Source organism: Anser brachyrhynchus, assembly GCF_964034855.1.
Source record: "Anser brachyrhynchus genome assembly, chromosome: 22".
In the NCBI taxonomy this organism is placed as follows: Eukaryota; Metazoa; Chordata; class Aves; order Anseriformes; family Anatidae; genus Anser; species Anser brachyrhynchus.
Window position 1 is genome coordinate 7,442,152 of NC_137715.1, and position 22,114 is coordinate 7,464,265.

The 22,114-nt window shown below is 68.2% G+C and overlaps 3 protein-coding genes across 8 annotated transcripts; all 3 read right to left on the reverse strand.

The window, feature by feature from the left end:
• Window positions 1–56: 56 nt before the first annotated feature.
• Window positions 57–5,009, reverse strand: GRN (granulin precursor). The gene is made up of 10 exons (XM_080565516.1): window positions 4,929–5,009; window positions 3,543–3,718; window positions 3,327–3,468; window positions 2,860–2,969; window positions 2,656–2,764; window positions 2,472–2,569; window positions 1,911–2,135; window positions 1,138–1,362; window positions 356–589; window positions 57–249 (listed from the first exon to the last, which is right to left on the reverse strand). Exons 2-10 carry the CDS (start codon window positions 3,702–3,704, stop codon window positions 124–126), a joined length of 1,431 nt encoding a protein of 476 aa, XP_080421642.1. The 5' UTR covers window positions 3,705–3,718; window positions 4,929–5,009; the 3' UTR covers window positions 57–123.
• A 634-nt stretch (window positions 5,010–5,643) lies between these two features.
• Window positions 5,644–8,895, reverse strand: TMEM98 (transmembrane protein 98). 3 transcript variants are annotated; one of them, XM_080565555.1, is made up of 8 exons: window positions 8,748–8,886; window positions 8,241–8,403; window positions 6,968–7,151; window positions 6,620–6,751; window positions 6,360–6,393; window positions 6,162–6,277; window positions 6,021–6,080; window positions 5,644–5,908 (listed from the first exon to the last, which is right to left on the reverse strand). In XM_080565555.1, the coding sequence occupies exons 3-8, from the start codon at window positions 7,096–7,098 to the stop codon at window positions 5,704–5,706; spliced, it is 678 nt and encodes a 225-aa protein (XP_080421681.1). In that variant the 5' UTR covers window positions 7,099–7,151; window positions 8,241–8,403; window positions 8,748–8,886; the 3' UTR covers window positions 5,644–5,703. The 3 variants fall into 3 exon arrangements, with proteins under 3 accessions (XP_080421681.1, XP_080421683.1, XP_080421682.1); XM_080565557.1 differs by having other exon boundaries at window positions 8,241–8,370; window positions 8,748–8,794; XM_080565556.1 differs by lacking the exon at window positions 8,241–8,403 and having other exon boundaries at window positions 8,748–8,895.
• Window positions 8,896–10,113: 1,218 nt separating this feature from the next.
• On the reverse strand, window positions 10,114–22,084 carry ARHGAP27 (Rho GTPase activating protein 27). Of its 4 annotated transcripts, XM_080565526.1 has the most exons (16): window positions 21,412–22,084; window positions 20,627–21,219; window positions 16,206–16,637; window positions 15,880–16,095; window positions 15,089–15,199; window positions 14,912–14,979; window positions 14,721–14,808; window positions 13,281–13,385; window positions 12,763–12,861; window positions 12,000–12,093; window positions 11,755–11,874; window positions 11,570–11,668; window positions 11,228–11,305; window positions 10,974–11,108; window positions 10,786–10,891; window positions 10,114–10,611 (listed from the first exon to the last, which is right to left on the reverse strand). In XM_080565526.1, the coding sequence occupies exons 2-16, from the start codon at window positions 21,197–21,199 to the stop codon at window positions 10,434–10,436; spliced, it is 2,502 nt and encodes an 833-aa protein (XP_080421652.1). In that variant the 5' UTR covers window positions 21,200–21,219; window positions 21,412–22,084; the 3' UTR covers window positions 10,114–10,433. The 4 variants fall into 4 exon arrangements, with proteins under 4 accessions (XP_080421652.1, XP_080421651.1, XP_080421653.1 ...); XM_080565525.1 differs by lacking the exon at window positions 21,412–22,084 and having other exon boundaries at window positions 20,627–21,405; XM_080565527.1 differs by lacking the exons at window positions 20,627–21,219; window positions 21,412–22,084 and adding an exon at window positions 19,613–20,612.
• Window positions 22,085–22,114: the final 30 nt, after the last annotated feature.

Here is a 22,114-nt window from a genome sequence, read left to right on the forward strand (position 1 = left end):
TCCCCCCCCCCCGGCAAAAAAAAAAAGGGGAAAAAAAAAAAAAAAAAAACAGGTGCTTTTCCTAGAAACCCTTTATTTTGTGGGGCCCATCCAGCCGGTGTCCCCTGCCCCGGGGCGGGGGTGTCACAGCAGCGTCCTGCTGGAGATGCCCCCCCCGACGTCCCAGCGCTGGGGCCAGCACTCGCGCCCCCCCCGGGCGCAGCGGTACCCGGCGGGGCAGCAGCGACGCCCGTCCTCACAGCAGGAGCCCTACGGAGAGGTGCAATTGGGGACGTCGGTGGGGACATCGGTGGGGACGCAGCCCCCCCCCCCCCCCCGCCACATGTCCCCTGCCCCCAAAATGCCACCCGCTGACCTGGGCGAAGGGGCAGCGTGCCCAGGCGCCGTCCTTGCTGCGGCAGCAGCGCTGGCCAGGGAGGCAGGCACGGGCGGTGTCACCGGGGATGGTGGCCACGGGGCGCAGCGGGGACCCCGCGGGGGCCGGTGAGCGCAGCGGGGTGGCCGCCAGCAGCTTCTCGCAGCTCTGGGTGGCCACGTTGCAGGTGTAGCCCCTGGGGCAGCAGTGCTGGTGGTCCTTGCAGCAGACGGCCTTGGGGGGGGGGGGGTGCACACAAAGGCTCGGTGACATCCTGCACCTCCCCCCCCCAGCACCCCGTGTCCCCCCCCAGCCCAGTGCCACACTGCTGAAGCCGTTGGGGGGGGGGAGGGTGTGTATGGGAAGCCCCCCCCCCCCCCCCCCCCCCCCAGGTTGGCACATCCCCATAGCCAGGGTGCAGATAGAGCTGGGGGGGACAGGACACAGGGCACTCCCCCCCCATGTCCCCTCCACCTTGGGTGGGTGTCACATCCTGGACGGGGGGTTGCTGCTGGGGGGGCTGTTCTGGGCATGCAGCCCCCCCCCCGAGACCCCCACACAGTCCCCACTGTGCCCAAAGAGGGGGCACCGGGGCCGCCTGCCACAGCCCTCCAGCATGGCAGGGGACATACGGGGGGGGGGCAGCGATGGAGGCTGCGCCGTGTCCCCTAACTGTCCCCAAAGAGCCACATCGCACAGTGCCACTCTGCCCAAAAGCCCCTCCCAGATGCCACCCTGACCGCCCCCCCGCCCCTTTACTCGCCACCCCCCGCGCCCCCCACCTGCTCCAAGGGGCAGCACGCCCAGGTGCCCAAGGTCAGCTGGCAGCACGTGCTCCCGTCGGGACAGCTCGTCTCGTCGTCGCACTTCACGTCCCCCCCCCGGCCCCGCGCCGGGGTCTTGCTCAGCCAAGGCAGGTGGACCCCCCCCTGCAGGCAGGTGCCCCCCTGGGGGTCGCAGGTGTAGCCCTGGGGGCAGCAGTGCTCGTGGTCGGGGCAGCACACGGCCTGGGGGGGACACGGGTGGCACTCAGCATGACCCCACAGGGGCACCTGGCTGTCCCCTATGCTGTCACCTGTGTGGGGTGGGGGGGACGTGGGGTGTCCCAGAGCACCCCGGTGGCCTTGTGGCTCTTTGTGCCCTCCTGCCACTGGAGCCCCCGGCTTGTCCCAGTGAGCAGCAGGGGACAGGGGACACTCAGGGACTGGGGACACTCGGGGACTGGGGACACGGTCCCATCATGCTGGGCACAGGGGACACCCACCCTCATCCCACCCAGGGCGCGGGGACACCTGCCCTTGTCCCATCAGGGGACAGGGAACATCTGCCCCCATCCCTCCCCAGGCCCAGGGGACAGCAGCCCCACCCCTCGCCCCCACGCACGTCCCCAAGCCCCCCACCCACCTATGGGATCCCTCCAGCCTCATCCCTGCCCACAGGAACACCCCTGGGTGCTCCCCCAAGCCCCCCACCAGGGCTGAGCCCAACGGGGGACCACAGCCTGGCCCCGTCCCCCTGCTGCCCCCCGTCACCCCCCTGCCCCGTGCCCCCCCACCTGCTCCAAGGGGCAGCACCCCCAGGCGCCCGAGCTCAGCCGGCAGCACGTGTTCCCGTCGGGACAGCTCGTCTCGTCGTCGCACTTCACGTCCCCCCCCCGGCCCCGCGCCGGGGTCTTGCTCAGCCAAGGCAGGCGGACCCCCCCCTGCAGGCAGGTGCCCCCCTGTGGGTCGCAGGTGTAGCCCTGGGGGCAGCAGTGCTCGTGGTCGGGGCAGCACACGGCCTGGGGGGACACGGGTGGCACTCAGCATGGGGACACCTGGCTGTGCCCTGCGTAGGGTGGGGGGGACGTGAGGTGTCCCAGAGCATCCCAGTCCCCTCCTGTCACTGGAGCCCCCAGCTCGTCCCAGTGAGCAGCGGGAGACAGGGGACACTGGGGGAGAGGGGACACCCACCCTCACCCCAGCCAGGGCACGGGGACACCTGCCCCCACCCCTCCTGGGGCACAGGGAACACCTTGGGGGGGGGGACACGGTGCCCTGGGAACATCCCTGGGGGATGCGTCCTGCTCGTCACTCCCCTGGGGACCTTTGCGTGTCCCCCCCCATGCCCCCCCCACCTGCTCCAAGGGGCAGCACCCCCAGGCGCCCGAGCTCAGCCGGCAGCACGTGTTCCCGTCGGGACAGCTCATCTCGTCGTCGCACTTCACATCACCAACTGGGGACAAAGGGACGGTGACAGCCGGCGTCCCCTCTGTCCCCAGGATGGCACCGGGGGGTCCCAGCCCCCCCCCCCAACCTTACCGCGTGCCAGCGGCCGTGCCGGGTCCTGCACCGAGGTGCACATGGAGCGCTCCAGGTCGCAGGTGGTGCCTTGGGGACAGCAGTGCTGCCCGTCGCTGCAGCACACGGCCTGCGCAGGGGGGGGACAGCCGCGGGTGACAACACCGCAGGTGACAGCCTGCCGCCACCCCGGGGTGCTGCGTGGGGACGCGGGGACGCACTCACGTTCTGCAGGGGACAGCAGCCGTACTGCGCTGAGGGCAGCCGGCAGCACGTGGCACCGTCCGGGCACGCCGAGCGGCCATCGGGGCACGTCACCTGGTGCAGCGTGGCTGCTGGGGGGACACGGTGTCACCGCGAGCCATGCCCCCGCCACCTCCGTGTCCCCACAGGTCACGGGGGACAGAAGGCGAAGGGTCCCTGCCATCTGGGATGATGCTGCACCTGGGGCAATGGTGTGCCACAATGGCTTGGGGACAGCTCTGGGGCACTGGGGACAGAAATGTGCCATACGCAGAGCTGGGACATATGGGGGGGACAGGGACGTGCCATACCTGGTGCTGGGACACTGGGCATATTGGGACAGGGATGTGCCATAACCAGTACTGGGACATTGGGCATATGGGGACAGGGACGTGCCATACCCGGTGTTGGGATGTATGGGGACATTCGGGGACAGGGACGTGCCATACCCGGTGCCCGCCGCTGGCTCTTCCAGGCGGGGAACTTTGTGCTCAACGGCGTGTCACCGTGGGGCGAGAGGCAGCGCCCGTGGGCCAGGTCACAGGTGGTGGCATGGGGACAGCAGTGCACCTTGTCCTCGCAGCACGATGCCTGCGGGCGCCGGACCCGGTCACCACGGTGGCTGCCGCAGGCCGGTGTCCCCGTCCCCGTGGCCGTGCCCGTACCTGTGGCATGGGGCAGCACCCCCAGGTGCCGCCGGGCGTCACGCAGCAGGTGGCGTTGCGGGGACACTCGGACGTCCCGTCGGGACACCGCAGCGCGTCCACGGCAGCGACCCCGGCCAGGGCCAGGGCCAGGGCCAGGCACAGCGTCACCGTTGTCCTCATGGCGCGGGGGACACCTGCGGGTGGCAGCGCCCCCACCGCGCGCCCGTGCCTCAGTTTCCCCACTCGCAGAGCAGGGCTGGGCTCTGCCCCTCTCCCCCGGCCCCGTCTCTCACTTCCCCTTTCTTTTTTGTGGGGGTGGTGGAAAACCCTGACCCCCCCCCCCCCCACAGCACCCTCCCCATTCCCCCCCCCCACGGGTGCCGCCATTCCCAACAAACCACAGCACAAAGTCCACAGCAGTGGGCAGGGGGCTGCGTGCCAAGGGGGGGCCCTAAGAGCCTGGGGGGGACCCTAAGGGCTCGGGAGGGACCCTAAAGGCCAAAGCCCCCCCCCGTGTGCCATCTGGGGATGACAGGAACCTGGGGGGGGGCCCTGCGGTGTCCCACGCCCCGACCGCCGGCCGCAGCGCCCCGATAGCATCTCGCTGCGGCGGGGGAAGCTGCACGTGGGGCGTGGGGGGGGGGCAGCACCCCGTGGTGGCACCCATGGGTGCGCTGCTCCCACCCCCACACACTCTCCCTTCCTGCTTTCCCCCCCCCCCCCCCACTTTCACTTCCCCTCCCTGCTGGGAACTGAGGTGCAGGGGGCGGGGATGGGGCTGGGGGGGTCACGGTGCTGCCCCCTCCCTTTGGGGTGTGCGGGGAGACCCCTGGGGTCACAGCACAGCCCCCCCGCCCCATGTCAGGGCTGGGCCGACCGTCCCAGTGCCCTCCAGTTCCCCCGGGGTCCCCCACTGCCTCCCAGTACCCTCCAGTTTCCCCAGGGTCTTATAGTGCCTTCTAGTTCCCCCCGGTGCATCTCAGTTCCCACCAGCACCTCCCAGTTCCCCCATTCTTCCAGCTCTCCCAGTGCCCCCCAGCACCTTCCAGTTCCCCCCAGTTCCCCCCCGTGCCTCCCAGTGCTCCCCAGCCCCCCCCCAACTTCTCCCAGTTCCCCCCAGTTCTCCCAGTTCCCCCCAGTGCCTCCCAGTTCTCCCCAGTCCCCCCCAGTTCTCCCAGTTCCCCCCCAGTTCAGCCATCACCTCCCAGTGCTCTCCAGTTCCTCCGGTTCCCCCCAGCGCCTCCCAGTTCCTCCCAATTCTCCCAGTTCCCCCAGTGCCTCCCAGTACCACGTGGTTCCCAGTTCCCTCAGGTTCCCTCAGATCCCCCCAGTCCCTCCCAGTGCCCCCCAGTCCCCCCGGACCCCCCAGTCCCCCCGGACCCCTCCGCGCCCCCCGCCCCGTACCGTGCTCGTGCCCGTGCCCGTGCTCGCTCCCGACGCTCACCGCCCCCCCCGCCGCTAGCCCCGCCCCCTTCCCCCCATTGGCCCACCGCACCCCCCTCCCTCCTCCCATTGGCCGCCGCCGCCAAGGGGGCGGGGAAAGCGGCCCCCAGGCCTCAACCCCGCCCCTCCCCGTCGCGTGACGCCGGGTCACGTGACCGCCCCCCTGCCCCCCGGGGCAGTGCGAGGGGTCCGGGGGGGCTCGGCCGTGGGGGGGGGGGGGGGGCCGCAAGGTGCCCCCCCGAAACCTCCCCACCCCGCGGGACCCGGCCTGGGGGGCGCAGGGACCCCCCCAGGGAACCCCCCCCCGGGGTTTTGGGGGGGCCCTGCCCTCGGAATTGGGTGGGGGGGGTCCCCGCAGGGCCCCCCCTTGAGCTGGCTGGGGGGGGGGGGTGGTCCCAGCAGAGCCCCCCCACGGCCTGGTTGGGGTTGGGGGGGTCCCTGCAGGGCCCCCACCTGGAGCTGGTTGGGGTTGTGGGGGTCCCTGCAGGGCGCCCCCCCACTGGGCCCCGTGGCCGTGAGGACAGAGGAAGCAGGAAAAGTCCCTCGTCCCCCCCGCGGCGACCCGAAAGCAGAAGTGGGAGCAGTGGGTGGGTGGTGGGGGGGGATACGGGCACAGGACACAGCGACAAGAGGGCCCCCCCGCAGGGACAGGTGGCCCAGGCACAGGCAGGCAGCATCAGTGTCACGGGGGTTTATTGGCGCTGGTGGCACTGGTGGCGCTGGTGGCGCTGGTGGCTCAGATGGCCGACTGCTCCTGCCGGAAGGGGTCGGTGGCCGGCGGGCGCTCGGGCTCGGTGGCCATTGCGGCCTGGCGCAGCGCGGCCATGTGCTCCTCCGCGGCCGCCAGCGAGCGGTCCACCCAGTCGCGGGCACCGGGCTGGTGGCAGGCGCTGCGCGTCACCAGCACCAGGTGGCTGACGGACAGCAGCAGCGCCGCGGCCCTGCGGGCAGCACGGCTGTGTCAGGGCAGACGCCCGTGGGGTGGCTTCGAACCGCTCCCCCCCCCCCCCCCATGCGTCCCCCACGTGTCCCCCTCCCGCCCGCCGGTGTCACCTGGCGTCCAGCAGCTTGGGGTCCAGCGGCGGGTACATGGATCTCACCACGTCGTCCACCCTGGCGGCACCACGGGGACGGGGTCAGCACTGCGGGGACGCCGGGAGGGCCCTGCCACCGCACCCCCGGTGCCCCCCTCACCTGGGGCTGATGCGTTTGGCCACCACGATGATGTCACCCAGGCTGGAGGGTGACTTCACGCGGGCACCCGAGCCCATGGTCATGGCCACCAGCTTCTCCGTCAGCGTGTGGCAGATCTGCGGGGTCGGGGAGGTGGCAGGGTGGCTGCTCGGCACCCTGGGGACCGTGGGCACATCGGGTGCCACCGCCCGGACTCACCTTCAGGATGGCGATGCAGTGCGAGACCAGGCCCCTGCGGACAGGAGGAGACGTGACTCTGGGCAGACCCCGTCCTCGCCTCCATGTCCCCATCACCCGCCTGGCACGTGAGCCACCAACCCCACCATGGCCGCATCTGGACCCGTGGGGGTGTCCCCACACAGGGACATGCCTGGGGACCGTCCCCTCCTGTGGGGTCTGGGGACACCCAGAGCTCTGCTTGGCGGTGGCGGTTTGGGGACCAGTGGCGCGGGGCTTACGAGGCGTCCTCGATCCAGTCCTCGTTCTCCAGGATGGCCTCGATGTGTGGGTTGGTGATGACCACGTCGTCCAGCTCCAGCTCCGAGGGCTCCGACTGCGTCTCCATCGCCCCGATGAGGTCCACAATGGGCCTGGTGGAGATGCGGGTGGCTCTGGGAACAGTGCCACCTCCCCGCCCCTCCTGGGGTTCCCCAAGGCTTTTCCCACCCTATTGTCACAGTGCTCCACGTGTCCCCAGCATTGTCCCCAACCCCACAGGATGTGTCCCTCCCGGACCCACAGTACCTGGTGGGGACAGACCAGGGGACAGGGACAGAGCCACGCGTGACGACGGCGGGTGCACTCACTTGGTGTCGTAGGGGTGCAGGAGGTCTTTGGGGCGGCAGTAGCGCTGCCGGCACACCACCACCAGCGCCACGAAGGACGCCAGGAAGATGGTGGCCAGCACCCCGATGGCCACGATGACGACCGTCTCCATGGCTTGTCCCCGCCTGGCTCAGGCGCGTAGCTCCATCTTGGCCCCGGCGGTGCCTGCAGTGGGGGAGGCCGTGCCGCGGGGACGCAGGGGATGGTCCCCACCCCATCACCGTGCCCGCAGGGACATGGGGTGGTGATGGGATGGGGGGACGGGGATTGGTGAGGGCTGTTCTGCTGGGGGTAAGGGGACCCCAGAGCCTGGTCCCTATAGGGACTCCCAAATCCAGTCCCTATGGGGTTGCAGGGATTCCAGAGCCTGGTTCCTATAGGGAACCCCAAAGCCAGTCCCTATGGGGTTGCAGGGAGCCCAGAGCCTGGTTCCTATAGGGACCCCCAATGCCAGTCCCTATGAGGCTGCAGGGACCCCCTGAGCCCAGTCCCTACAGGTCCCCCAGAGCTGGGTCCCTACGGGGCTGCAGGGACCCTCAAAGCCTTGTCCTTATGGGGACCCTCACACCCAATCCCTATGGGACTCTGGGGACCCTGCAGCTGGTTCCTATGGAGACCCCCAGAGCCTGGTCCCTGTGGGGCTGCAGGGACCCCCCGTCTGGTCTCTAGGGGGCTGCAGGGAACCCCTGAGCCCAGTCCCTAAGGGGCTCTGGGGATCCCAAGACAGGCTCCTATGGGACCCCCAGAGCCTGATCCCAGTGGGGCTGCAGGGACCCCAAAGCCCAGTCACTATGGGGAACCTCAGACTCAGTCCCTCTGGGGCTGTGGGGACCGTGAGACTGGTTCCTACGGGGGTCCCCACAGCCTGGTCCTATGCAGCCGCAGAGACACCCAAAATCCATACAGGATTATGGAGACCCCACAGCCCAAGGCTACACAGACCCCAAACCCATTCCCTATAGGGCTGTGGGGACGCCCTGAGCCTGATCCCTATGGGGCTGCAGGGCCCCTCAAAGCCCGGTCCCTATGGAGAACCCCAGAACCAGTCCCTATGGGGCAGCAGGGCCCGCCAAAACCCCCTCCCAGTGGGGCAGCAGCGCCCCCAAAACCCCATCCTGAAACCCCATGGCCCGTCCCTGTGGAGCTGCGGGGCCACCCGGCCCCTAGGGGGCTCCCCCAAACCCGCTCCCTACGGGGACCCCCCCAAGCGGCTCCCCCAGGCCCGGCCCAGGCCCCCCCCCCCCCGCTCCCTACCTGCTGCCAGCCGGAGCCGCTGGGGACGGGACCGGGACCGGGACCGGGACCGGGATCGGGATCGGGATCGGGTCCGGGATTGGGATTGGGATTGGGACGGGGTCCGGGATTGGGATCGGGACCGGGGCCACTTCCGCAGGGAGCGTGCAAACACCGCCGCGACCTTTACACCGTGACCAACACCCTGCCGCGGGGGGGCCACGCGTGTCCGGCCCCCCACGCTCCCTGCATCCCCCCCCCCAACCTTTTTCCCCTTTTGCCCCAATCCCACAGAATTTTAAGCGCTTCGGCTCGGGGGCGCTGTACTTGTGCCCCCCCGGTGACAGCGAGGGGAGGGGGCCCCACGCCGGCCCCGGCCCCCCCGGCCCCCTTTCCCACCGCGATTAGCGCCTTAAGGCGGATTTGGGGCTGGAAAGCCGCTTCTGAGCTTTTAACCCCTTGGTGCCCAGCGGGGGGGTGGATTCCGGGGTCCCCCTCCCCGCCCCTCTGCGCCCCCCCCCCCCGCACCTGGAGCCGCGCGGCCGCGCACAAGATGGAGCCGGGGGGCGCCGAGCGGGGCCGGCAGCGGGACGGGAGCGGGGCCGGCAGCGGGGCCGGGGCTCTGCCGGGCCGCCCCCACCCCCGGCCGGTACCGCCCCCGGCCCCGGCCCCGCCCGCGGCCCTGCCGAGGGGCCCCCGGGCGAGCCACGGGGTCCCAAAGAGTGCCGAGGTACCCGCGCTGCACCCCCGGCCGGCCCCCTCGGGGCCCCAAGTGGCCCCTTGCGGCTCCAACGTGTCCCAAAGTACGCCTTTGTTCCCCCAGGTGTCCCCACTGCAGCCCGAAGTACCCGCTTGTGCCCCAAAGTGTCCCAGAGTACTACACTGTGCCCCCAAACGTCCCCACTGCAGCCCAAAGTTTCCCTGTTGCATCCCAAACTGTCCGCATCGAATCCCAAAGCACTGCCTTTGTCCCTAAGTGTCCCCACTACACCCCCCAGTATCCCCGCTGCAGCACAAAGTGACCTCTTTGTGTCCCAAAGTATCCCCACTGCATCCCAGAGCCCCTCCGTTGTGCCCCAAAGTGTCTCAAAGTACCGCCCTGTGTCCCCAGATGTCCTCCCTGCATTCTGGTGTCCCTTTGTGTCCCACAGCATCCCCTCCTGTCCCAAAGATGCATCGCCCTGTGCCCCAGGGTATCCCCATTACATCCCAGTGTCCCCACTGCATCCCCAAATGCCCCTGTCGTGTCCCAGAGCATCTCTGTCATGTCCCGGTGTCCCCTCCACATCCCAGCCATTCCCCACCGTGCCCCAAACCACCCCCGCCGTACGCTGACCTGTCCCTGTTGCAACCCAAAGCATTGTCACCGTGTCCCAGAACATCCTCTCCATGCCATATAGTGTCCCCATTACGTCCCAAAGCATTTATGTTGTGTCCCTGCTGTGTCCCAAAACATCTCCAGCACCACCCAAAGCATCCCCACCCCCCAAGAGGTGTCTCCAGGGGACTGGGGCTCACATCCCGCCAGCACCCGCTCCCCACCCTATTGCTCTCAGCACCCGTCCCTGCTGCCTGTGGTCCCCAGGCCAAGGGACATGGGGTTTGGTGATGCCAGCCAGGAAGCGTCCTACTTCAAAGCATGGGGAACATGGTCACCAGGGTGGCCTGCACTCTGACCCTTTTGGGGACACCAATTCCCCCCCCCTTCCCCCAAGCACTTCCTTCATCCTTATGGGGTACCAAGGGCACACACTGTCCCCAAGGGCCAACGGCAGCAGAGCCAAGAGGCATCGAGCCCTCCTGGCCCCACTCGGGGGGACAAGAGCTTGGGACACCCCTGTGTCCCTGTGGCGGTGGCCACCTGGCTTGGGGTCCCCACGGGTGCCCAAATGTCCTCGCGGCTGAACGGGCTCTTTATTCAGGAGCACCAGTGCCGGCCACCAGTCCCAGCCACAGCTCCTCCCTGCCCTCCCCATCCCAAGGGGTCTCATCCCCAGAGGGTCCGTGCCACTGTCCCCAGAGGTGTCCCCATCCCTCCAAACACGTCCGGGAGGCTCGAGCCGGGCCACCGCGCACCAGCGCTGCCCATCGCCGAGACGCCAACCGCCATCACCCGCGCCCCGAGGTGCCGGGCGGCCGAGTCCTCCCCCGAGTCCCCGCCACTTCGTGTCCCCGCCACTGGGCTCGTCCCCGTGCGTGTCCCCATGGCTGGGATTAGCCGTCGGGGAAGATGTAGCTGTACTGGTTGAGGATGTGCTCCACCACCTGGTTCTGGAAGACCATGTGCATGGCCATGTTGCCTTCCTCGCTTGCCGGCCGCAGCAACGTGGGGCCGAAGACGATGGCGACGCTCTGCACCGACATGCGGTTCTCCTCCTTGTACTCGATCACCCTGTGGGGACAAGGGACGGTGTCACCACCAGGCCCCTGAATGTGGCCCCCCCACCACGAGGTGGCCCCCTCTGCCCTCCTGCCACCACGGTTTTGGATGCTGGTGGGTTTTGGATGCTGGTGGGTGGGCAGGAGCGGGGACACAGAGGCGCGTGGCAGTGCCACGTGGTGTCACCTGCAGAGGTGCCGGAAGAGGAGCATCATGGTGTCGTGGTTGGCAGGCGGGAGGGAATACACCAGGTCACGGATGCAGCGTCCCCGCCGCGCTGGCTCCTGCATCTCTGCAAGGGGACAGAACAAAATAGGGCGATGGCTCCAGCGGCTGGAGCCATCCCTGTCCCCGTCCCTGTCCCCATCCCTTACTGATGGCAGCAATGAACTTGTCAAAGTGGCCGAAGGGGACAAGCGGCTCAGGCAGCTCGCGGAAGAAGAGCTTCAGGGCACCAGTGATGACGTGGATGTCCTCCCAGCGCCCATCGTCCAGGTCCAGGTGCTCATCTGTGGGGACAGGGTGGCACCTCAGGCTGGTCCTGGGGCACAGCCGGGGTGGGGACACCCATGGGTGTTCCCAGCTGTGGCTTTCAGCCCAGAGGGGACACCCGGCATGGGGACCCTACCGTGGTCCACTTTGTAGCGCAGCTTCTGGATGGTGGCCAGGTTGCCGCTGACCCGGTACAGCCCATCTATGTCCAGCCCTGGGGGATGCGGACAAGATCCTGGTCAGCCACAGCCACCCAGGTGGCACTGCCACCAGCTGTGGTGGCAGCAAGTGGCACTGGTTGCCATGATTGTGCCAGCTCGCAGCCCTAATCTGGTGGTTTTCATTGAAAACCCATCTGGGTTCCCCATCAAGTGTGGCCTTTCGCCAGCGAGGGGAGCGACACCAGAGCTGGCACCACCCCGTCACCCTGTCCCTTTGTCCCCTGGGCTGTCCCCGTCCCCAGGCCGCATGGCAGTACCTCTCCTCTCCACAGTCTGGATGCACTGCTGGACGAAGCGGGGCACGGTGCCGCGCTCCCGCTCACACAGCACTTGTAGGGAGCAGCCGAAGACCTGGTCTGGAGAGGACACGGAGAGGTGAGCGGGGGTGGGGGGGGGAGTGGGGGGACGCTCGGGGGCGGCTGTGCCCGTGGGGGGCCCCTACCCTTGATGTAGCCCCGCTCACGCAGGGACTGCAGCGTCGGCCGCCTCTGCAGGAACTTGCGGAGTTTGTTGCGCACTTTGCTCGAGTCGCTCTCGGCCGTGCCCGCAGCCTGCCTGGACGCTGATGGGGATGGGGCAGGGGGTGAGCATCGCCCGTGGGGAGGTGACGGAGGTGACGTGGGGTGGCTCCCCGCGCCCCACGGATGGCTCCGACCGTGCCGTGGGACAGCAGAGCCACCAGCTCACCTGCGGCCCTCCTCTCCTCGCCGCCTCCCAGCTTCTCCCGGGACCCGAATTCCGTCCCACTCTCGGCGTCCTCCTCGGCAGGGAAGTCAGCGCCCTAGGGAAGGGGCAGCGTGGGACAGAGTCCCGGGGCCACAGCATGGCTGCGGTCAGAGGCAGCACCGGGTCCCCCTGCTCCAGGCCCTGCTCCAGCCCAGAGCGGGGTGCCCAGGGCCAGGTCCTGGTGGCTTCTGGAGGTCTCCCAGGAGGAGCCCCCACAGCCTCTCCTGTGCCAGCTCCGCCACCGCCAGGGCACAGAAGCGCTTCCCGGCGGTCAGAGGGCACCTCCCGGGCCCCGCTTCGTGCCCGGTGCCCCTGGGCCCGGCTCCGTCCTCCCCGCGGGGATTTACGGGCACGGCCGGGATCCCCCGCAGCCTCCCCTCCAGGCCGAGCAGCCCCAGCTCCCGCTTTCTCTCCTCCCAGCGGAGCTGCTCCGGTCCCCACAACTTCGTGGCCCTTCCCTGGGGTCTCTGCAGCCTGCCTGGCCTCTCTGGTGCCCGGGGACCAATTTACTGAGGGTGTCCCCTACCCCATCACCCAGACCACTGGTGAGGATGCTGAGCAGGACTGGACCCGGCACCGACCCCTGGGGAGCTCCCCTCGTTACCAGCCTCCGACCAGGCTTCGTGCCACCGACCTCCACCCCCTAGGTCCAGCCGCTCAGCCCCGTTTGGACCCATCCTGCTGCCCGCCCATCCCGCCCACACGGCGCCAGCTTAGCGCTCACCAGCCGGGCGATGCTGTCCGCAATGGCCTTCTGCCAGGTGACGATGATCTGCTCCGAGTCGTGCTGGATGAGGAACTCGGAGCCCTCCCGCGTCCTCAGCTATGAGAGCAGCGGTCAGGCCAGGGCCACTGGGCTGTGGCCGAGAACGGGGCGCAACTCATTGCACCGATGGCCCCAGTTTGGGCTTTTTGCCTGTGGGCTGGGTGCTGCCCAGGCTGGAAATTTCCTCCCTGTGCCAAGCTCGAGAGGAGAACCAACACCCACCCCCCCACCCCGTGAGCAGGCAGTGCCAGCCCCCAGGGGGCAGCAGGGATGGCCCTTGGTGACATGTGGCTCAGGAAAGGCACTGCAGCACGGTCCCCAGCGTCCCCACGGTGATAGATCACAGCAAGTCCCACTCCAGGGGAGGTTGTGGCGTTGGCAGCCAGGCAGGTGGGTGCTGGCTTTGCCATACAGCCTGCAGCCCCCACTCTGTCCCCGCTGGGTGACCAAGGTCCCTACGCCACCACCGAGCTCACCTCCAGGACGTGCTTCTTGCTGGACTTGTCCTTGCTGGCCCAGGTGACAGTGGCCCCACGCAGCTCCACCGTGTGCTCCGGCATGGTCAGGCTGCCCGGGTGCCTCTGCAGGAGCAAGGGGACAGGGTGGCACTGCGGCCAGCGTCCCCCTGGGGGACCGCGAGCTGGTGCTGGCCCCGCACGCTGGAGCTGCTTTTGGCTTTTCTCCACCCAAAACGCAGCCATTCCCCCCTCATGGGACCGCCATGGGACATGTCTTTCCCCAAGGGCTCCCTGCTGAGGGTGGGGCAGGCATTGCCCTGTGCCGAGAGCACTGCGGCCACTGGCTGGAGGGGTTGGGGGACTTAAAGCCACTGTCACCCGGTGGGGACAGCCCCTGCCCTGCACCGAGTCCCGGGGGCCAGGGTCTGTTGGTGACAGCCTTGCACTGGCACCGTGTTTGCATGGGGAAGGCTGAGCCCTGTCCCTTGCAGGCTGCTGGGTGCACGTCCCCCCTGGGGACACCGTGGGGTTTTAGGGGGACTGGCCATCTCACCCATGTCCTGGCCTTGGGGCCGCTCTGGGCACGCGCCCCTCCACCAGCCCCCATCCACCCACATCGGGGGGGTGCCGGAGCCCCCCGTGCACCACGTCCCTGCGGTGGGGACAGCAGCGTTCCCCCCGCTGCCGGTTCGGCCTGGCCCCGTCCCTTCCCTGCAGCACCGCAGGGTGTTGCAAGCCCGCGGCACCGCGGCAGCTTCTGCATTCGGTGTGGGCTGGGGGCTGGGCTGGGCCCCGCTTCCCCCGGCAGTGGGCTCGGTGTGACGGCAAAACGCCGGGCACAGCCCATGCACAGCTCGGACACACCGTGGAAGTGTCCCACTGCCACCGCTGCTGTGTCCCAGAGTGTCACCGCACCCTGCCTCTGCAGGCTCTGTCAGCGAAACGTGGGTGCTTGCTCTGTCCTGTGGGTGCTGGCCCCAGCCCGTGGGTGCTGGCCCTGTCCTGCTGGTGCTGGCCCTTTCCTGCAGGTTCTGACCCCATTCTGATGGTGCTGGCCCTGTCCTATGGGTGCTGGTCCCGTCCTGTTGGTGGTGGTCCTGTCTTGTTGGTGCTGGCCCCTTCTGTTGGTGCTGGCCTTGTCCTGCTGATGCTGGCCCTGTCCTATGGGTGCTGTCCCTGTCCTACGGGCTCTGGTCCTGTCCCATATGTTACAGCCCTGTGCTGCAGCTGCTGTCCCCATCCCATGGGTGCTGTCCCTGTCCTGCAGGTGCTGTCCGTGTCCCATGGGTGCTGCCCCAATCTCATGGGTGCAGCCTTGTCCCATGGGTGCTGGCCATGTCCTGCAGGTGCTGCCCCATCCTGTCGGTGCTGCCCTGTTCCGTGGGTGCTGGCCCCATCCTGCAGGTGCTGGCCCTGTCCCACGGGTGCTGGCTCTGTGCGGGGCCCCATGGCGCTCACCAGGGCACCAGTGGACGAGTGCTTGGAGTCCTTGAAGAAGGTCAGGATCCCGCCCTCCAGCACAGTCCAGGACGAGCTCCAGTTTTTCCTGGGGACGAGATGGGGGGGGTCACGTTTGGGCACAGGCACAGGTGTCCCCCCGGCCACCCCGGGCTTGTGTTGCAGCTGGAGGGGCGTGGGGACACACTTACCGCAACCGCTTCCCCCTGTCCGCCATCTTGGTCCTGTTGAGCACGCCGGCCTTGTCGAGGCTTTTGAACTGGAAATTCAGGCACGGGGGGGTCAGCTTTGCCCCTTGCGGGCTGGCACAGACCCCTCCCCCCCCGCCCTCTGCATCCCCTGGGGTGGTGGCACCCCAGGGTGCTCACCTTCTCCTCCTTCAGCCCCGGTGCCGTTGGCGTGCAGCTGGGCCAGGCGAGGAGCCCGCTGTCCTGGCTGGAGCTGCTGCTGGCTCGGTGGTGCCGGCCGCCCGCCAGGACCTGGGGGACAGTGACCGGGTGATGCTTGGCTCCGTGCCCGCTGCTCCCCAGGGCTGCTCCCCTCGCTCGCACCCCCCCCAAGGTTCTTGTGCTTTGCCAGCCATCTCTGCCCCCGTCTCTGTCCCCATCCCCATCCCCATCTTCATCCTTGTCCTCAACCCCATCCCTGTCCTTATTCCTGTCCCCATTCTCATCTCCATCCCCATCCCAATCCTCATGCCCATCCCTGTCCCCATCCTCATTCTTGTCCTCATCCTCGTCCCTGTTTCCTTCCCCCTTCCTGTCCCTGCCTGTCTCCATCCCCATCCCAATTCTCGTTCTCATCCTCATCCTTTTTGTCCTCATTGTCATCCTTTTCCGTATCCTTGTCCTCATCTTCATCTTCATCCTCATCTTTGCCCTTTTCTCTGTCTTCAACTGCATCGTCTTCATCATCATCCTAATCCTCATCTCATCCACGTCCTAAACCTCATCCTCATCCCCATCCACATGTCCATCCCCATCCCCATTTAAATTTTCATCCCTATCCCCATCCTGTCTCCCATCCCCATTCCCAACGTCCTCCTCCTCATCATCATCCCTGTCCTCATCTTTGTCCCCATCCCATCCCATCCCATCCCATCCCGTCCCGTCCCGTCCCGTCCCGTCCTGTCCCGTCCCGTCCCGTCCCGTCCTCATACCGTCTCTGTGCCGAAGTGCTCAGGGTATCCGGGTGCTCCCTCGGGGTGGCTGTGCCCGTACCAGCCCGGGGACGAGCCCAGCTCCTCAGGGTACCTCGGGGGCAGATAGTGAGCAGCCCCCTGCTCATAGGAGCCCAGGGGTGAGTAGTCCTCCTCGGGGTAGCCCTCCAGCTCATCCGGAGACAGGTCGGGATAATCCGTTTCCGGAGTGGGCGGCTGGGGAATGGAGCAGGGTGAAGGTGGCGCTGGCACCGAGCGCGTCCCCGCTGCATCCCCGCTGTGTCCCCGCTGCGTCCCCGTCCCCACGCGCCCCGCAGGGTGCTCACCCGCTGCTCCATGGGGCTGTACGGCGTCAGCCCAGGGTACATATCCTGGGAGCTGTCTCCCGTGTGTGGGGGGTCCCACGACGTCTCACCTGTTACCGAATTATAGAAAAAAGCCTGTCCGCTGGCTTCGTCCACGTACTGGCCCCACTCGGCAAACTGCGGGCTGTGGGCGAGCGAGGAGGCGGGCGAGGCGGCGGGACTCACTCCATCTTCTGCCTGCTCAAAGGGGCAATCCCACGTGGTCTCGCCGGTGACTGGGTTGTAATAAAACAAGTGTCCAGAGTCCGTGTCCATGTGGGTTTCCCAGTCTGTCCTGGAGCCGCGGGGCTCCTCGGGCGCTGGCGGGGCCGAGCTGCCCGTGGCGGCTTCCTCCTGCAGCTCCTGGATGTTGAGGTAGACGTGGGCAGGCGGCTCCTCCGACTCCTTGCGCACCTGGGGGGGATGGGGACATGTCACTGGGGTGTCCTGGCTGGCACTGGGGTGGCAAGCAGCTTGTCCAAGCCTTGGGGACATGGCATGGGTTGTCCCGTCCTGTGGGGCCGGATCCTTCCCTGCTCTGGTAGCGGGGATGTCCTTCACGCGTGGGCACCAAGCGGTGGGACCCTCGTGCGGGGGCGAGTGATGGGAAGTGCTGCCAGCTGGGGGGGGGGCATCATGGCCCCTGGAGTCATCACCCATGTCATCACCTGCACCCACAGCGCCTGCACCCCAAGGTCTGCGCTAGCATCGCCTGCAGCCCCAGCACCAACACACGCATCCTCTGCACCCCCTGCCTCTTCCTCCTCACTCCTCACCAGTGCTGCAGTCGGGGCCATCAGCACCCCAACACCCGCCCCCCCCTCACCAGCCCCCACTTTACCTTCATCTTCGGTGCCCCCAAAATCTGCACCCCAGCACCGGCACCCGCATCACCAACAGGCACATCACCCGCACCCCCAGCCTCTGTCCCTGCATCATCGGCACCCCCAGCACCTGCACCCACCTCATCTGCACCCCAGCAACTGCACCCACGTCACCTGCACACATCCGCGCCCACCTCGCCACCACCCCGCTCACCCCCGCCCATGCCTCCAGCACCCGCAGCTGCTGAGCTGGGGCCGCCAGCCCCAAATAGACGCCTGCTTCCAGCCGCGATGGGGCTGCTCAGAGAGGAGAGGCTCCCCTCCCTCCCCGGGTAGGACCCCTCCTCCAGTCCTACCCATGCTGTCTGTGCCCCAGCTTTCGCCTCTTCCCCATTTTGGCTTCATTGCTCGAGGTCTTACTGCATCTTCCAGCCTTCGAAACCAGCCCGCAGCTTCCTGAGCCTGCGGTGCAGAGCCAGCCCCGGCCCCACGTCCCTCTGGGTGACGGTGCCCAGTGGGGGGAGGACCAAGAGGGGCCCCCGTCCCCACTCCCAGCGACACCCAAGCAGGGCTCGGTCCGGATGGGGACATGTCACCGCAGGGTCGGTGGCCAGGAGCAGGAAGAGGTTGCAAACCCGCACTGTTACCCTTTGCTCTCCCCAGCTTTTACAGCCCCCGAGCCTTCCTGCAATGGCAGCAGGGACAAAGTTTCCCCACCACAACCCTGCCTGTCACCGGGGGTGGGGGGGACAGCAGTCAGCAGCCCTGTGACACCCCATCACCCCCTGCAGCAGCACGCTGGGTGATCCATCACCCCCACACCAGCACCCTGGGGTGCAGGGGCAGAAACATGGAGCAAGAGGCCACCTTCATCCTGGGGACAAGGGACACAGGCCAGGGACAGGGCACCTGGTGGTCCTGCCCTCCCTCCCCCCAGCCCAGAGCTCCCCACTCACTCACACCGTTTGTATCTTCAGTTGTTTTGCTTCCCCAGGGGTTAGGAAACCACAAGCTGGTTCCTGTCCCTGCTTGGGGACAGACATTTCTGCACCCCTGCACCCATCCGCTGCCTCCTCCGGCACCCGCAGAAAATTCAGGGAAGACCTGGGGTCACCGCACAGTGTGCCAGGGCTCTCCAGGTGCCGGAGCTCTCCCTACACCCCACTACAGCTGGGGTCCCCCTCGAACCCCTCTCCCGGTCCCTACCTTGCCCAGATGGAGCAGCCGCGACACCCTGCTGCGGGAGCGCTGCAGCACGCTGCCTGCCCGCTCGCCCATGGCGGTGGGCGCAGTGGGGCCGAGGCGCTCCGACGGGCGCAGCGGGGCCGAGATGCTCCTGCACAGCAGTGACGCCGGCCAGCCCCGCTATGGGCCCGAGCGCGTCGCCCGCTTCCTGTTGGCTTGGTGGGGCGGAAGAGCGGTGGCGGCGAGCGGAGCTCCCCCAGATGCGGAATCAGCTCCTGGGGACATTTTTAGGTGTTCGGCGGTGGGGGCTGCTGGGACCGTGCAGGGGGAGCAGCTGAGATGCTGCAGCGGGGATGCGACCGGCACCGTCCCAGGAAAACTTCCCCCAGCATCAGGTTTTCTCAGCTGGGATGGGTTGGGGGCCACACCAAAAGCACAAGCATTCGGGAAGGTGACGAATGCACGTGAACACCCGAGTGTCGGGGCAGCAGCTCCAGGATGAGGTATGGCAGCTCCTGGGCTGCAAAAGCCGGCTGCTTTGAGCGGCCGTGAGGTTCAGCAGTGCCGGTGCAGGCGGGGCGGATACAATCCACTTTGGGACCCTGCTCACCAGCACCCATGGGTGAGGACAGCAGGGAGGCACGGGGGGAGTGTCCCCAGAGCTGAACCCACCCAGCTTTGGGGCCATGGGAGCTCAGGGCAAACAGAAGTGCCTGGCTCTTATTTCCTGCTGGCTTCGCCCTGCGGCCCAGGCCGGTATCAATGGCTTTAGCCGAGCAAAGAGCACCGGGAAGCAGCCGGTGCCTGCTGGGAACACCAGGGAATGTCCCCTCGGGAGGCTGCAGAAGTCCAAGCAGCCCAGGGGTGACCTGCCCCCCGCCCAAACACACGGAGCTCTCTCCCTCAGCATGGCACAGCCGGGGTTGCAGCTCTGCTCCAACAGCGATAGACGGGGTGCAAAGCCCGGTCCCCACAACGGAAACCCCTTTTCCCCCACCCAAACACCCCCAGTATCAGCCCAAGGGAGTGGGGGACACCCCGGATGCCTGGGCTGCGGGTGCTGAGCCCATGGGTGCTGCGGGTGTGTGCGTGGGGTGACGCCCCGGGGGTGGTCCTGGGTGTGAGGGTGACACCTTGGTCCCTCCCTCCCGGTTCAGCACCCACAAGCACCCTGCACTGGGGGTGACCCAGGGAGAGGTTCCGGGGCTAGGGGCGAGGGAACGTGGGACCCCTCCACCACCACCGTGCCCCGGCTGCTGTCACCACTGAGCAAGGGGCTGCGAGGCTCCCCCCACCCTTGGGTGCCCCCTTGGCAAAATGTGTGCAGGTGGGAGCAGCACCTGCATCCAGGAGCCCCCAGGAGGGCCCCTCGCTACTTACTGGAGTGGGGTGAGAGTCGGTTTTGGGGTGCCGAGGTGCCTGCCCGCCTGGCCCCAGGGTGCACCCAGCACCCCCCTCCTTGCTGAGTGCTGCCTGCAGGTGAGAAACCCGCCCCGCGAGGGAGGAGTTGCTGCACTTCCCTGTTAACCCCTTTCTGCCTCTTCTTGCCCCAGAACAATGCCTGGAGGAGGCACAGGGACTCCGACGCCCCCCATTCTGCGCTGCCACACTGGCTTGGCATGCTGGCTCTGTGCCCTGCTGGGACCTGTGCTCCTTCTGCCCGGGGGATAATTCAGCCCTCGGGACACCGGCTGTGCCCCAAACCTGCTCCCACTGCCCAGCTGGGGGGCGTTGGCCCCCCATGAGCCCCTCCAGTGCCAGTGTGCGTCCTCCTGTGGGTGGGTTAGGATGAGAAGCAGGAGGGGACGATGGCAGCTGGGGACAGCATCGCTCCCCACAGACCCGTGGCCAATACCGGGGTGCGTGGGTGGGTGATGTGCTCTGGACCCAGTATTGCCCAGGACCCCCACAGCCCCTCTCGGCACATCCACGCCACCCTCAGTCTGACACCAAAACCCCGGGGCGCACCCTGCTCCTGGCCCCGTCCCCCCACCTGCCCCGGGGGACAGTGACCCCCAGGGATGGGGAAACCGAGGCACAGCACAGCAGAGGCCCGCTTTGGAAAGGACCTCGGGGGGGGGATTCCTCACCTCTGGTTGCCGTTGTGGCCCAGAGCCGGCAGCACAGCTGCCCTGGCTGGGCTGGGGGCTTGGCCCCGAGACGCCGGCATTTCCTGCAGATCAGGTTTGCCCCGTGGGGCCAGCTCCGTGGGGAGCTGCGCGGGGCCCTGGCAGTGGCAGCAGTGCCGGGGGGCCCTGGGTGCCGAGCCCCGTTGGGTGCAGGGAGAGGACAGCGAGGGGGGGCTCTGTGCTTAGGGGAGGGGCCCCAAGCGTCCTGCTGTCCCCCGCCCCCCTACACCCTACATTTGGGACAGCACTGGGGACGTCACCGTACCTGAGCCATGTGGTCGGACCCCGGCCGCCTCGCCGTGTCCGTGTCCTTGCTGGGCACGCAGAGGGTTTCCGAGCGGCTCTTGCTGAGTGGCCGAGGGCGTGCGGGGGGGTCCCCATGGGGTCCCATGGTGGTGGCACCATGTGGCACCGGCGTCACCCTGGCCAGGTCGTCCAGGGACTGCGTGGGCCGCATGGGCTCAGCGGGGTGGGGGCTTGGCGCTGGGGCTGCCCGGAAAGAGCTGAGGGTGGGCGGCAAATCCCCCCTGGCCGTGGGTGCCACGCCGATGAAGCGGTACTCGTAGGCTGCCGGCGGCTCCGGCTCCGGCTCCGGCTCCTCGTGGTAGAGTGGCGCCGGGGAGGCGATGGGGGGCAGCTCCTTGACGTACTGGGCCGGGATGTAGAAGGGCCGCGCGTCCCGGCTCTTCCTCACGTGCCACCAGTGGTCGTTGGTGCGCTTCAGCAGGACGTAGCGCTCGTTGGGCTTGATGGAGACCAGCGTCCCGTCCTTGGCCCGGTACTCGAAGCCGTACTCCACCAGCACGTAGACCTCCTCCGGCGCCCCCGCCGACTCCATGGCGGGCCCAGCTCCTCCGCCTGCGGGAGAGGGCGCGGGGATGGGGCTGACGGCTCCTCCCCACCCGCCCCGGGGCATTTTGGCAGCCCCGAGCCCCTCTGGGGGACCCCCAGCCATGGGCCCCCACCACCCTGGACGCCCCGCGCTATCCGTGAGCGCCCGAACCTGCCCGGAGTGTCCCGGGCCCGTCCCCGGCGTCCCCCAAAGCTCACCTGGGGCGGCAGCGGGGCCCGTCCCGGCTCGCCCTGCGCTGCTGCTGCACGGCCCTGAAGCGAGGGGGCGGCGGGCCCGGCAGCCCGGCCTATTTCCTCCCCGGGAGGGAGGGAAGGGGTGATGGCGGAGGGGACGCGAGGAAGCGGCTGCTCGCGGTGGTTCCTGCCGCAGGAAGGGCCCTGCCCGGAGGCTGAGCTGGATCCGGCCTCGCCGGGGCCTCAGCCTCCGTGGCGGGCGATGCCGTCACCGGGCCTGGGGGTCCCCCCGAGGGGTTTGTCTCCAACCCAGGCGTGGGGAGGATGCTGTGGGGTGGGGGTGGGTGCGCCCCAGGGCACCCCCGGTGTCGGGGAAGGGAGAGGGGCAGGGGAACGGAGGTGGCACCTCGCGTGGGAGATGCTGAAGGACGGGGGGAGCAGGTGGGGAGGGATATGGGGCTGGAAATGGTGGGACAGGGATGGTGCCACAGGCCCAAGGGTGCTGAGGGCGAGCAGAGGGACAGGATGGGGACTATCCCGGTGAGGAAGCAGGCAGCATGTCCCACACCAAGGGACAGGGAGGCACCCTGGGGTGCCAGGAAGAGCACCCCAACAGCCCGCAGTTCAGCTGGGCACCCCGCACCCACAGCAGCCCCAAAAAATGCAGGTGGATGCGAACATGGAGGACATCAAATATGGAGACAAGGTCGCATCACTGACAGCAAAC

Coding starts and splice junctions, on each gene's coding strand:
- GRN (XM_080565516.1), bottom strand. CDS start 3,704: ATGAGGACAACGGTGACGCTGTGCCTGGCCCTGGCCCTGGCCCTGGCC. Junction 2,970..3,326: donor GAGCCAGCGGCGGGCACCGG/GTATGGCACGTC, acceptor GTGTCCCCCCAG/CAGCCACGCTGCACCAGGTG. Junction 2,570..2,655: donor GGCACGGCCGCTGGCACGCG/GTAAGGTTGGGG, acceptor CTTTGTCCCCAG/TTGGTGATGTGAAGTGCGAC.
- TMEM98 (XM_080565556.1), bottom strand. CDS start 7,098: ATGGAGACGGTCGTCATCGTGGCCATCGGGGTGCTGGCCACCATCTTC. Junction 6,278..6,359: donor ACTGCATCGCCATCCTGAAG/GTGAGTCCGGGC, acceptor CCGACCCCGCAG/ATCTGCCACACGCTGACGGA. Junction 5,909..6,020: donor CCCAAGCTGCTGGACGCCAG/GTGACACCGGCG, acceptor TGCTGCCCGCAG/GGCCGCGGCGCTGCTGCTGT.
- ARHGAP27 (XM_080565525.1), bottom strand. CDS start 21,316: ATGGCTGGGGGTCCCCCAGAGGGGCTCGGGGCTGCCAAAATGCCCCGG. Junction 15,200..15,879: donor AGCACTTCGGCACAGAGACG/GTATGAGGACGG, acceptor ACTGTCCCCCAG/GTCCTGGCGGGCGGCCGGCA. Junction 13,386..14,720: donor ACTCGTCCACTGGTGCCCTG/GTGAGCGCCATG, acceptor TTGCTCCTGCAG/AGGCACCCGGGCAGCCTGAC.